Raw genomic sequence first — 14,658 nt, 5'->3', positions numbered from 1 at the left:
GTCCAACCCCTGCAATACGCACCCATAGGGGGGTCAGACCCGTGACCTTGTCCTTATCAGTGCCATGCTCTAATCCATAGGTAGGCAAACTAAGGCCTGGGGGCCGGATCCAGCCCAATCGCCTTCTCAATGCTACCACTCAGTGGATTTGTAACTGGCTGACTGACCGAACCCAAAGGGTGCTCATCAATGGTTCCTCTTCATCCTGGAGAAGAGTGACTAGTGGGGTGCCACAGGGTTCTGTCTTGGGCCCGGTCTTATTCAACATCTTTATCAACGACTTGGATGATGGACTCAAGGGCATCCTGATCAAATTTGCAGATGACACCAAACTGGGAGGGGTGGCTAACACCCCAGAGGACAGGATCACACTTCAAAACGACCTTGACAGATTGGAGAACTGGGCCAAAACTAACAAGATGAATTTTAACAGGGAAAAATGTAAAGTATTGCACTTGGGCAAAAAAAATGAGAGGCACAAATACAAGATGGGTGACACCTGGCTTGAGAGCAGTACATGTGAAAAGGATCTAGGAGTCTTGGTTGACCACAAACTAGACATGAGCCAACAGTGTGACGCGGCAGCTAAAAAAGCCAATGCAATTCTGGGCTGCATCAATAGGAGTATAGCATCTAGATCAAGGGAAGTAATAGTGCCACTGTATTCTGCTCTGGTCAGACCTCACCTGGAGTACTGTGTCCAGTTCTGGGCACCACAGTTCAAGAAGGACACTGACAAACTGGAACGTGTCCAGAGGAGGGCAACCAAAATGGTCAAAGGCCTGGAAACGATGCCTTATGAGGAACGGCTAAGGGAGCTGGGCATGTTTAGCCTGGAGAAGAGGAGGTTAAGGGGCGATATGATAGCCATGTTCAAATATATAAAAGGATGTCACAGAGAGGAGGGAGAAAGGTTGTTTTCTGCTGCTCCAGAGAAGCGGACACGGAGCAATGGATCCAAACTACAAGAAAGAAGATTCCACCTAAACATTAGGAAGAACTTCCTGACAGTAAGAGCTGTTTGACAGTGGAATTTGCTGCCAAGGAGTGTGGTGGAGTCTCCTTCTTTGGAGGTCTTTAAGCAGAGGCTTGACAACCATATGTCAGGAGTGCTCTGATGGTGTTTCCTGCTTGGCAGGGGGTTGGAATCGATGGCCCTTGTGGTCTCTTCCAACTCTAGGATTCTATGATTCTATTCTATGATTCAATCCGGCTGACGGACGGTCCGGGAATCAGCGTGTTTTTACATAAGTAGGATGTGTGCCTTTATTTAAAATGCATCTCTGGGTTATTTGTGGGGCATAGGAATTCGTTCATTTTTTATTTTTCCAAAATATAGTCCTTCCCCCCCCCACAAGGTCTGAGGGACAGTGGACCGGCCCCCTGCTGAAAAAGTTTGCTGACCCCTGCTCTAAACCAACTGAGCTGACCGGCACGGCTGTATCGACAAACCGCACCCATGTGGTTCGGCCGCAGTGTTCACCGGAGAGCTTTGCGCGCGTGTGAAACGCACTCTGCGTGCGCTCAGAAGCCAAAGCCGCCCTTTTCGGACATCACCTTGCGATGCCTCCAGAGGTTTCTGGCTCTGAGCGCGTATCCCGCCCCCCCGCCCCCCCAATTTCCCAGCCCCTGTCTAAAAGCAGGAGGGCTGGGCTGGATAAATAAAGTATCTCTTCGCGTATCTTAAAGGTTTGAACCTCCTTGCAACCGGGGGCATGTTATTGGGAATATTTTTTTGGGGGGGGGGGTGAAATTGTCGGGGGAGAGGGAAGGAATGCGAACAATTAAACACGTCCTCCGTACAACATTTGTTACGTTGCCCTCTGCGGAAAACGAGAAGAATAGAAATCCGAGGGAGAAGGATGAGCTGGCGAGGGCAGTTGCGTTTTTAATAATATTTAAAAAGGTTTTAGGATGCTTCGGGATGCGTTACAGGTTGGCAGGTCCCTATCCAACCCAACCCCCCAATTCATTGCAACAGGCTTCTGCGTGACAGCGGTGGCAGATTGGGGGGGGGGGTTGTTGCGGAGAGGGGTGGGTTGAAAGAGAGAGAGAAAGAATAAAAATAAACTGCCCGTCGCTGTCTTAGGAGGAATACGGCAGGGCTGCGCGCAGCTTGTAATTGGAAGCCTTCTCCCGTGATGAATGAACGGTGCTAACGGAGCCGGCTATAAAACTGAAGGAAGGTCCCTCGCTTACTTCATTTGCAGCCGGACCAGGTGCGGAGAGCATTTCACCCCCTCCAGAAACATCGCAGCCCTTGTCTCCGCCGGAGTTTTCAACTTACAGGTGAGTACAGGCAGTTTATCTACTTTTTCTTATCAACACTCTGCGCAAGAGCTAATATAAAGGAGGGGGGGAATCGGTTGCTGGGTTTTAACACCCCCTTTCTTAGGTCCTTCCTCTTCTCCCTCAAAATGTTTCCCGAGGCTACGGATTCCCCATATATATTTTATTTTGTCGCATCCGGGTGTCCAGAGAAAGGTCAGGGCTCTCAGGGCCAGTTGGCTGGCAAAGTTCGACCCAGGGGTGATGTTTTGAGCCGGGTTGCAGCCTCAAAAGTCGCCCAGAAGCCCCCCCCCACGGCAGGACCCAGTCGAGGTGCCCCCTGAGCATGTGAGGAGTGTAGCGGAAAGCCCCACAGGGAAGGAAGCGAGGTGGGGGAACGAAGAGACGGCCAGAACAAAGCCGGCAAAGTTTTGTGCCGATTTACAGAGCAAAGGGGACGTCACGAGGTCCACAGGCATGTTGGAGAGAGAGACCCAGTCCAAATATTTGACCACGGGGAGGTGGAACAGGCTAGCCGCTTTGGCCAGCGCAGGGGATACGAACCACGGTGCAACCTGCGCCAGTCTCAGCCTGGAAAAGAAACGGTTCTCCAAACTAGACACAACCTCTAGACCTGCTTTGCATTTGTCCAGATGTTAGCGGAGAACTTGTCTGTGTAGAACCCGCTCCTTTGAACCAGGGGTCAGGAGGAGGGTGGGGTGGCTGGCTGAGCCCCTAACCCCTGGCACTGCCCCTCAGGGGTGAGCCGTGCCTCAGTCCTAGAAGATCTCCAGGTGGATGCGAGAGATTATCCCCGCCTGAAACTCTGGAGGGTGCGGCTGCCAGCCAGTGTGGGCAGCTGAACCTAGGTCCCCAGCCTGGTTAGATTCAGTTGGTTAGGTGGACCAAAGGTCCGACTCGGTGGAAGGAACCTCCGTTAGGTCTCACAGAGCACACACCAGCTTTGCAAAAGGGCTCTTTGATGAACAGGTCGCCGATTTCACAGGACGCCCAGCTGAGGCTGCTTTGCTTCTGTTCGGCTGCTTCCTTGCCTCTGCCACCCACAATCTCTCCCTTGAGAGACAGGGACCACCTCTGTGGTTTTCAGGTGTGGGCTACCTGGACTGAGAGATGCGGCTCCTTCAGGAGAGCACGGATGGATGGACGGCATGGTTTTTTGGGAGCAAAGAGAGAGCGTTTCCAACTTGCAGCTCAGGACGTCGGCTGCGATTCCTGCATTTGAGCCGTGATTCCGGGGGGGGGTTGGTCTAGATGAGCTTTGGGTGTCCCTTTCCGTCCCGCAGTTCTGTGATTCAACGGCCGCTGCCGCAGAGCGCTGAAGTGGACCGTGTCCCAGAGCCAGGGGCTACCGGGAGTTTGATGTGTGCTGCCTCCCCGTCAGAAACCAGGAATGCTTTTCCAGACCACCTCGGTCTAATATTGTTTTCCCAGGGCAAGAACTGGCAAATTGGAGCAGAACCGGAGAGATGTTGTAAGGTGTTAAGTCACACAAAGCTCTGTTGCACTGACTCTGACCGCTAGTCCAGCTGGCTCGAGGGTTTCGGAGAGCCAGTTGCTCTCCAGAGGACCAGGGACCGAGTCTAGCGAACTCGAGACCCTTTAACACGTTGCTGTGACCCTTCAGAGATTGCTGAACTACAACTCCCATGATCCCTAGCCTTTGGTGATGTTGGCAGGGGGCCAAGGGGCCATCGATTTCCCCAGACGCCCTTCCCCCCCCAAGTGGAAGATTGATAAAGGAGCAATCCGATTCAATTTGCACTGGAAAGCAAATCGATTTGGGTTTGCTCTTCCCTGAACCATCTGGGGAACCGAAAAGCAGCCATCCTCTGAAACCCGCAATTTTGCAATGCGGTTCTGCAGGCAAACAAACAAAATGCGTGCAAAAAAATTGAATGAGCAGGGCTAAGGCACGCATACAAAGGTATCTCAGTGAGAACAACCCAGGAAAAGCCTTATTATTAGGGAGGGAATGCTTTGCAAAAAGAATGCATAGAAAGTATCAGGCAAAATTTAATACAGATGTATGTATATGAGGAGAAGTTTTCACTGAAGCACTGTTGAATTTTCATGGGGACTCTTTTTTTCAAAAATCATGAACTGATGTGGAGAATTGGAACTCAGAATAGGGTAAGTGAGGAACTGAGGGCAGACCCACGCAGTATGTTTAAAGCACATCTAATGCACATTTAGGGACACGGGTGGCGCTGTGGGGTACACCACAGAGCCTAGGACTTGCCGATCAGAAGGTCGGCGGTTCGAATCCACGCGACGGGGTGAGCTCCCGTTGCTCGGTCCCTGCTCCTGCCCACCTAGCAGTTCGAAAGCACATCAAAGTGCAAGTAAATAAATAGGTACCACTCCGGCGGGAAGGTAAACGGCATTTCCGTGCGCTGCTCTGGTTCGCCAAAAGCGGCTTTGTCATGCTGGCCACATGACCCGGAAGCTGTACACCGGCTCCCTCGGCCAGTAAAGCGAGATGAGCGTCGCAACCCCAGAGTCGGCTACGACTGGACCTAATGGTCAGGGGTCCCTTTACCTTTACCTAATGCACATTTAAAGCACATGGCTCCCCCCCGAAGAAACCCGGGAGCTGCTGCTTTCCCTCGCACAGAACTACAATTCCCAGCACCCTTAACAAGCTACAGATCCCAGGATACCTGGGCAGAAGTTGCGAGGTTTAAATATGAGTTGACCGTGCTTTGAATTTGCAGCGTGACCCACATGACTGGGGAGCCTCCAGATGTCTCTGGGCTGCAACTCGTAGAATCATAGCGTTGTAGAGGGACCCTAAATGGTCCGCTAGTCCAGCCCCCTGCAATGCAGGAATCTCAGCTAAAGCATCCCTGATCAGAGGCTCTCCCACTAAACAGTGCTCTGCTCCCCCCATGTGTTTTATTTATTGCAGTCGCACCCCACCTTTTTGTCCAAGAAGCACAACATCCCTGTGAGGTAGACCAGGCTCAGAGGCAGTGACTGGCCCCCCCAAGATCACCCAGCGAGCTGCATGACCGAGACGAGATTTGAACCCGGGTCTCTCCCAGGTCCTCGTCCGACACTCTAACCATTGGCTGCGTCCCTCGGGAGCAGGTGATAATACTGGTTATAAATTTCTACCATTCCTTCCAGACGATCCCGGGTGAGAAAAAGGCCAAAGCAGTAAAAAAAAAAGTCCATTTAAAAACTAGGAAATAAAAGAATTCACATTTAACGTAGTTGAGAGCCACGACAGCTGTCTATGCTGCCCAGTGTCAGACTCTGAAGGTCTGCAGCCAAAACTTGCTGTCCAAATGGATTTCAGGTATATAGTCACCTGTGGCATCCTAATTATTATTATTATTAGTAGTAGTAGTAAGGTAAAGGGAAAGGACCGCAGGACGGTTAAGTCCAGTCAAAGGCGACTATGGGGTTGCGGCGCTCATCTCGCTTTCAGGCCGAGGGAGCCGGCGTTTGTCCGCAGACAGCTTTCCGGGTCATGTGGTCAGCAGGACTAAACCGCTTCTGGCGCAACGGGAGACTGTGATGGAAACCAGAGCGCACGGAAATGCCGTTTACCTTCCCGCCGGAGCGGTACCTATTTATCTACTTGCGCTGGCGTGCTTTCGAACTGCTAGGTGGGCAGGAACTGGGACCGAGCAACGGGAACTCACTCTTTTCAAACCACCCAAGTTGGTAGCCATTACTGACTCGGTTTTAACTCAGCTGTGTGAAGAAGGACTTTCTCTCTCTCTTTCCCAAATCTTCAGATTTCCTTGGTTGGGAGAGGGCAGGGAACCTGGTGAATTTCAGAGGTATCCGAAAGAGCCTTTCGTATATAATTTTATTAAGTTTTCTGCTTTACAACTGAAAACACTCATTTTGCACCCTTAAGACATCGACGACTTCCCTTCTTCTCTTTCCATGGTTCATTTCGCACATTGTAAATCCCCGCATATTTTGCAAAAACCAGACCGTTCATTATTCCATCAAAACTTGTTTACACTGCTGAATTTATCTTGACGCTGCCCGCATTTTCAGCTCTATGCAACTCTTTCCCATATAGCCAATAAACGTTTTCCAATCTTCTCTAAACCTATGTTCTTCTTGTTCTCTTATTCTATATGTTCTGCCTGTGAGTTGTGCATATTCTGTCAACTCAAGTTGCCATTATTCTTTGGTTGGGACCTTGCTCGTTTTCCATTTGGGGGCTAACAAAGCACAGGCCGCAGTAAAGGTAAAGAGACCCCTGACCATTAGGTTCAGTCATGACCGACTCTGGGGTTGCGGCGCTCATCTCACTATTTTTGCATCAGAAAAATAAAAATCTTCTTTGCTTTCACCGAAAGCTGCCTCCATCCTTTCTCAGACCAGTCATAGATTAGGGGGCTCAGAGTCCCTTGTGGCAGCAAAGATCAACCCCCCCCCCCCAGTTTTCTACATTTGTGCGGCAAATATCAGTGCAGTATTGATTCTCTTCCTCTCTGCAAAGGCAGAGAGAGATAAAGCGTGTGTGTGCGCGCTTTGAAGGAATGTTGCTTTGCAACGCCATCGGAAAAGCATTTGTCACTGGCGAAGAAGTTGAGAAGCAAGCGAGTGTTTATAGCCTTCAGACAGTCTCTCCTGGGTCTTGGGCCGGTCATTTTGTAGCAGATGCTGGCATCTAGGCTTAATGTCTGTTGGTGTGAGGTGGAATATCTCGAGTCCGGTGGGAAATTGAGCCTTTTAAGCTCACAGGAGATGTTTCTTCAGCGGGAAGAGCGAGAGCTAAAAGAGTCAGCTGTGGGGACACCAGGAGCGAAATCAGATTTTCACACTTTTCCTTCCTTGCACACTGGAAAAGAAAACTCTCAGTGGTATGATGAGCAGAGAGAGAATTCTGCCTGTGCATGTGAGGCTTGTTACGTGGCAGCGAAGGGAGAAATGTACCCCTGTGAAATCTGCACCCAGAGAGATGCAGGATGGAAGAAGAGAACGCCATTGTTCGCTCAACGCATAGTTAAACTGTGGAACTCTCTCCAGCAGAACTAAGGTAAAGGGACCCCTGACCATTAGGTCCAGTCGTGCCCAACTCTGGGGTTGCAGCGCTCATCTCGCTTTATTGGCCGAGGGAGCCGGCGTACAGCTTCCGGGTCATGTGGCCAGCAGGACTAAGCCGCTTCTGGCAAACCAGAGCAGTGCACGGATACGCCGTTTACCTTCCCGCCGGAGCGGTACCTATTTATCTACTTGCACTTTGATGTGCTTTTGAACTGCTAGGTTGGCAGGAGCAGGGACCGAGCAACGGGAGCTCACCCCGTCACGGGGATTCGAACCGCCAACCTTCTGATCAGCAAGTCCTAGGCTCTGTGTTTAACCCACAGCACCACCCACGTCCCTCCAGCAAAACTAGGATGGTTTTAAAAGAAGGTTGGACCAATTCACAGAGGAGGGAAAGGCTGCTGGCAGCTACTAGCCACAAGGACTATGGTCTGCCTTGGGTCAGACGCAGCAATTGCTGGATATGGCCGAAGAGAGAGTGGTTTTGTGCTGGTTTCCTACGGAGATCTGGTTGGCTGGACTAAACAGGCTAGGGACGCGGGTGGCGCTGTGGGTTACACCACAGAGCCTAGGGCTTGCCAATCAGAAGGTCGGCGGTTCGAATCCCCGCCACGGGGTGAGCTCCCATTGCTCGGTCCCTGCTCCTGCCAGCCTAGCAGTTTGAAAGCACGTCAAAGTGCAAGTAGATAAATAGGTACCGCTCCAGCGGGAAGGTAAACGGCGTTTCTGTGCGCTGCTCTGGTTTGCATGCTGGCCACATGACCTGGAAGCTGTACGCCGGCTTCCTCGGCCAGTAAAGCGAGATGAGTGCTGCAACCGCAGAGTCGTCTGCGACTGGACCTGATGGTCAGGGGTCCCTTTACCTTTACCTATCCAAACTACACACTTTTTGGACGTGCATCATTTCGCGACGCAGACATGATCCTTGGGGTCTCTTCCAACTCTGCAATTATATGATTTTATGAACCCCCCGCTCCTGTTTCTGTGGGCAGAGACTTTCATAAAATCACAGAATCTTTAGAGCTGGAGGGGACCCAAGGGTCATCTAGTCCAACCCCCTGTAATGCAGGAGAGCCAGATGTCTATAAAGCTACAGGAGGGAGTTCTTGACTCAAGAGGCAGAAGGGGCAGGGAATACAGAGCTACAGATGTTTTGAAAGTCTGCATTTTCATCAATACGAGCTGCAACATCTCACTTTTTTCAAGGCGACCTGCTGGTTTTGTGAAGCACACCGGGCAAAAATACCCTAGTCATTTGTTTTATTCTTTTGCAAACAGACACCTTCTGTTGCTTTGCCACTCCTCATTTCTTTCTCTCTCTATTTGTAAACTTCCACGCAAGAGAACCAAAGCTAGCTTTAGGTTGCTGCTGTCGATATGCAAATAGATTTATATGCATTGGAAGTAGATTTGCAAATTTGCCCCTGTGAAATCAATTAGGGCGAAGCTGCAGGGTTCACCTTTCCCCGAAGACTGATTCCTTCTTCGTTTCTATTTTCCACTGCCCTGTCCTCTTTTTTTATTATTGATATTTTATTTTATTGGTATTTCAATTATACAGTCTAAAGTGATGCACAAAGAAAAAGGGAAAAGAAAGCAGACAAAAAGACACACAACTGTGTAAAGGGGAAAAAATATTATATGAATATATACCAAAAAAATCAATGTATTTTTAATCTTTTGTTGTGAGCCACCCAGAGTGGCTGGGGAAACCCAGCCAGATTAGTGGGGTATAAATAACAAATTATTGTTGTCATTACTATTACCCTAACCCTTACATTATTTTGTAAATTTGGTATCATTGTTCTAATCCTAATAGAAATATTAATAGCCTACTACATTTTTGTATAAAACCATTCCAAATATTGTCGTATTTATCCTAGCAGAGTCTACGTCTGTAAGCAGTCCGTTTGGGAGTTGCAAGTGTTAGGTAAAGGTAATTTACCCCTGACCGTTAGGTCCAGTCGTGGACGACTCTGGTGTTGCGGCGCCCATCTTGCTCTATAGGCCGAGGGAGCTGGTGTTTGTCCACAGACAGCTTCCGGGTCATGTGGCCAGCAGGACTAAGCTGCCTCTGGCGAACCAGAGCAGCGCACGGAAACACCGTTTACCTTCCCGCCGGAGTGGTACCTATTTATCTACTTGCACTGCTTGCTTTCGAACTGCTAGGTTGGCAGGAGCTGGGACCGAGCAACAGGAGTTCACCCCGTCGCGGAGATTCGAACTGCCGACCTTCTGATCGGCAAGCCCAAGAGGCTCATTGGTTTAGACCACAGCTATCATATTATAAATCCACCGATTAAGGAAGATCATGTCAGGCTTCAGGGAAACGGCCTCCTCCCTTCCTTGGCAGCAGATAAGCAGAACAAAGGAAAAGGAGTCTTCTTACCAGTTAGAAATTTTAATAATCACAGCGAGAGGGGAAAAAACACATCTCTTAGTAATGGTGGTGCTCCCAATTAAGGTGTCCACCCCTTTTGGCCCCTAGGAACCTACATCACTTCTGCGTCTCGTAATCTGAGCTTGTCCCCTCTGTGCTTTCTGTTCTGCCACTTTGAGCCCTTCTCGACTGTGGGGAGGGCGGTGGAAGAATGCTGTTTAGAGACTGTGAATATGTCAACCTTCTCCCTTCCAGTGTTTCTTCTCCTAGCTCAAGCATAGGCAAACTCGGCCCTCCAGATGTTTTGGGACTACAACTCCCATCATCCCTAGCTAACAGGACCCAGGGGTCAGGGATGATGGGAGTTGTAGTCCCGAAACATCTGGAGGGCCGAGTTTGCCTATGCCTGTCCTAGCTGTTTCCCATCCAGCACTTCCCAGCTTTTGCCTTCTGAACTGTGCCCCTCTGCAAACCGCTCTTCTAAATCTATACAGCGGTACCTCGGTTTACAAACTTAATCCATTCCGGAAGTCTGTTCTTAAACCGAAACCGTTCTTAAACCGAGGTGCGCTTTCCCTAATGAGGGCCAGTGCCGTTCCAATGTTCGGATTTTGTTCTTAAAGGTAAAGGAACCCCTGACCATTAGGTCCAGTCGTGGCCAACTCTGGGGTTGCGGCGCTCATCTTGCTTTATTGGCCGAGGGAGCCGGCATACAGCTTCCAGGTCATGTGGCCAGCATGACTAAGCCGCTTCTGGCGAACCAGAGCAGCGCACGGAAACGCCCTTTACCTTCCCGCTGGAGCGGTACCTATTTATCTACTTGCACTTTTACGTGCTTTCGAACTGCTAGGTTGGCAGGAGCAGGGACCGAGCAACGGGAGCTCACCCCGTCGTGGGGATTCGAACTGCCAACCTTCTGATCGGCAAGTCCTCGGCTCTGTGGTTTAACCCACAGCGCCACCCACGTCCCTTATTCCATTCTTAGACCAAGGTAAAGTTCACAAACTGGGACACTGCTTCTGGTTTTGCAGAGTTCGTAAACCGAATTAGTTTGTAAACAGGGCTGTCCTTAAACCAAGGTACCACTGCACTGTCCTCCTGCTCCTGGGAAGATTCAGGATCCGTATCAGGAGCAAGAGAGAGGCTCCGGCCATTCCTCATCAGTGCAGCCCTCCTCAGCACGGTCCCTGGCAGATCATGCCTTCATTCTTCCCATTCGTCAATATCAGTCTCTTAGCTACCATTAACCCTGTCTTCTTTCTGCCTATCAGGTGTCAGGACTTGCCAACTCCTCTCCTGGAAAGGGGAGCTGCGGAAGTGAGAAAATGTGGTTACTGGAGAAAATCCGCGGCTCGGTGGAGAACGGTGGCTCCCGGGGGAACGGCGACTCCGGCGATAAGCAGTCCAAAGGGCCTCTGTACAGCAACGTCCTGACGCCGGACAAGATCCCGGATTTCTTCATCCCGCCCAAGCTCCCGATGGTGCCCCCGGAAGCAGAGGGGGCAGAAGGAAAGGCAAAGCCCAATCTGGGCACGTCGGCCTCGGAGCAGAACCTCTCGGCCCGCAAGCCGCAGCGCAGCCCGCGCTTGCCAGCCAAAGCCGCATCGGAGAGCAAGAATCTCCTGAAGGCCGCCAGCCGCCACATCATCCAGATCGAGAGTGCCGACGAATGGGCGTCGGAGGAGGACTTCAGCACCAACGCGGACCCCCAGTCGCAGACAGCCATGTCCCTGCCGTACGTGCCCAAGGCGCAGACATCGTACGGCTTCGCCACGCTCATGGAGAGCCCGCACACTCGCCGCAAGGAGTCCCTCTTTCACAGCGAGCACACCAGCCTGTGCCCGTCGCAGTCGACCTCTCCCAGCTCCCAGCGGAGGTCTCCTTCGGGAGGGAGCAAGACCAACGGCGAAGGCGGCCACCTCAACCCTTCGGACATCAGCATGTCCCTCATGAACCCCTACCGCTACTTCAGCGGCGGCGAAAGCGACACATGCTCCTCGGCCGAATCATCCCCGTTCGGCTCCCCCTTGCTCTCGCGCTCGGTGTCGCTCCTGAAGATCTTCAGCCAGGAGAGCCAGTCCAAAGTCATCAAGCTAAAGCACTCGGTGGCGCGCAACAGCTCCCTCTCCACCGACGACAGCTCGGCCGACACCAGCCCCAGCTCGCAGCGGCGTCAGCGGTGCGCCACCCCTCCCGTGGGGGCAGCCGGCGTGGCACAACAGCCGGCGGCGCCGGCAGACCAGCCAGAGCGACTTCACAAGGAGCACATCATTCCCCTGAGCAAAGGGGGCAGCATGCGGCTGGCGGCCGAATACAACCCTTCGAGTGCGCGCCTTCGGGTGCGCGTCATCACGGCGGAAGACCTCTACGACAAGCACTGCGACGCGCGGAGCATCAATTGCTGCGTGGCCCTCTATCTGAACCCCGGGAAGTTGCAGAAGCAGCGCAGCACCATCATCAAGAACAGCCGCTACCCCGTCTTCAATGAAGATTTCTTCTTCGACGGGCTGGGGGCCGGCAACGCCAAGAAACTATCACTCAAGGTCAAGGTGCTCAACAAGGGAGGCAGCCTCAAGAGAGACACCCTGATGGGGGAGAAGGAGCTCCCCTTAACGTCTTTGCTCCCATTTTTATAAAACGACCTTGGTCATGCCTCCCGCTTGCATCCATCCTGTCCGGAACGGCTCGTTCCTCCACCCTGTAAATACAAGGAAGTTGGAGGGGGAGGCTGACACAAGATGGTGATGGCTACTCAGTGTGTCCCCCACCCCCGAAAAATGCTTGCTGCATGTTTTAGGGCAGGGAGGGAGGGGGGAGTAAGCATGTAATCTCGCCGGCTACTGATGCGATCCCTTTCCTTGCGAGATTGAAAATATAATTGCCTGTCCGGGGTGGACGAGATTTTGCCCTGTGCACAGTGAAGCGTTCTGAGTTTATCAAAGAGATGAGCTCATTGCGGGAAGATAAGGGGGGTGACTATAGGGCTGTTGTAAGTCTGGGAAGGGATCCTCAGAACGGATTTTTGCTGCGGCATGTTGATGCATGAGCGCAACGGGCTTTTTGCTCTGCTTCCTTCTCCCTGTTGTACCTGGACCCTGTTAAACTGCATGCAGTATAGCAAACTGGCGATCCCCATCAGCCATCAGCTGTGCTCGACCGACGTTGTCTGAGCAAAGGTGGCCAACAGACAGGAATTAATCCAGTGGGAGACAGCGTGAACCAGGGGTCACCAACTTTATGGGATCTGTGGGTGCGTTTAGAAACCCGGAGAAATGGTTGTGGACACACGACCTGTTCTGTTGGGTACGACGGAACGCTTATATCAGGAGCTAATTTTGGGTGGCGGTTAGGGGAAGAGACTTTCCTGCGGGTTTCCTGTGTTGCCACAGTTGCTGTGCTGGTGACCCTCAGTGTAAATAACCCAGTTGCCTTATGGGAAAGGGGACAGGGGAAATGACCCTCATTATCCGAACATCCTTGCCTTAACAACCTTTTGCAAATGATGGATTTGCACCTGGGAGCTGGGGGTGGCTCGTTCTTTTGCAAGGAGGTACCCTAGCAAGGATGGGACACGGGTGGCGCTGTGGGTTAAACCACAGAGCCTAGGACTTGCTGATCAGAAGGTCAGCGGTTCGAATTCCCGTGACGGGGTGAGCTCCCGTTGCTCGGTCCCTGCTCCTGCCCACCTAGCAGTTCGAAAGCACATCAAAGTGCAAGTAGATAAATAGGTACCGCTCCGGCAGGAAGGTAAACGGCGCTGCTCTGGTTCGCCAGAAGCGGCTTAGTCCTGCTGGCCACATGACCCGGAAGCTGTACGCCGGCTCCTTCGGCCAGTAAAGCGAGATGAGCGCCGCAACCCCAGAGTCGTCCGCGACTGGACCTAACGGTCAGGGGTCCCTTTACCTTTACCCTAGCAAGGAGCTATGGGCAGCGGGGAGACCCATAAGAACCCCCCCTTTCCAAAGCTGTAAAGCTGCTGTCATGAAGGCCAGCACCAGATGTTTTGCAGAACTGGAGGTTTCTGCATCTTTCTATCTTCTTTTCTTATTGGGAAAACAACAGGCAGAGCTACTCCCGGGGCATGACGATTCCGCCATGGGGAGTTTGTGGCTTTGCGGGGTCTGCAAAGGGCCTCTGATATGCTGCCCAAATAGGTAACTCCCCCCCCCTTTCTCTGAAAGCAGGGAAGCCCCCTTAAATTGCCTTACACTGCTCTGGTCCATATCTGGTCCAGGGTTTTCGGTCGGAGCAGGGTCTTCCTCATTTCTCCTGATGTTTTTGTTCCTTCTGACTGGAGATAGGGATTAGAACTGGGACCTTGTACAGGCAAAAACATAGTGCTCTACCGCTGCGTTACAGTCCTCTTCCTTAGGAAGTGGATATCTCAGCACTGATCCAAACCTCCCATATGGCAGGCAAGGAGATAACCGGCGGCACCAGGATTCGAATCTGGGACTGCTTGCATGCAACGCATATGCTCTGTGGCTGAGCTATAGTTCTTTTCACACTTGGGGTACCAGATTCCAATCACCCACCATAATCCCCTCTTTCCCTTCCTTCTACTTTTTGGGAATTCTTGTGTTGGCTTTGAAATGCTCCGTCAGGGTTCCCTTCCCTCTGCACTGCCCATTTCTCACTTCCCCAGAACCGACACAGTGCCCCCACTTTTGCACAAAAGAAATGCACTTTTAAACGTCTCTATTTGGTGATGGCTAAGGAAGCTGGAGGGACGCGGGTGGCGCTGTGGGTTAAACCACAGAGCCTAGGGCTTGCCAATCAGAAGGTTGTCAGTTCGAATGCCCGTGAAGGGGTGAGCTCCCGTTGCTCAGTCCCTGCTCCTGCCAACCTAGCAGTTCGAAAGCACATCAAAGTGCAAGTAGATAAATAGGTACTGCTCCGGCGAGAAGGTAAACGGGGTTTCCGTACGCTGCTCTGGTTCGCCAGAAGCGGCTTAGTCCTGCTGGCCACATGAC

At 51.8% G+C, this 14,658-nt stretch overlaps 1 protein-coding gene across 1 annotated transcript; it reads left to right on the top strand.

Annotated features, from left to right (window-relative positions):
• The first annotated feature begins 2,067 nt into the window (after nucleotides 1-2,067).
• C2CD4C (C2 calcium dependent domain containing 4C) lies at nucleotides 2,068-14,428 on the top strand. Its single transcript, XM_053372779.1, has 2 exons — nucleotides 2,068-2,289; nucleotides 10,957-14,428. Exons 1-2 carry the CDS (start codon nucleotides 2,146-2,148, stop codon nucleotides 12,319-12,321), a joined length of 1,509 nt encoding a protein of 502 aa, XP_053228754.1. The 5' UTR covers nucleotides 2,068-2,145; the 3' UTR covers nucleotides 12,322-14,428.
• The last annotated feature ends 230 nt before the right edge of the window (nucleotides 14,429-14,658 follow it).

Source organism: Podarcis raffonei, chromosome 18, assembly GCF_027172205.1.
Source record: "Podarcis raffonei isolate rPodRaf1 chromosome 18, rPodRaf1.pri, whole genome shotgun sequence".
Taxonomy (NCBI): domain Eukaryota; kingdom Metazoa; phylum Chordata; class Lepidosauria; order Squamata; family Lacertidae; genus Podarcis; species Podarcis raffonei.
This window is presented reverse-complemented; position numbering and strand designations above follow the sequence as displayed.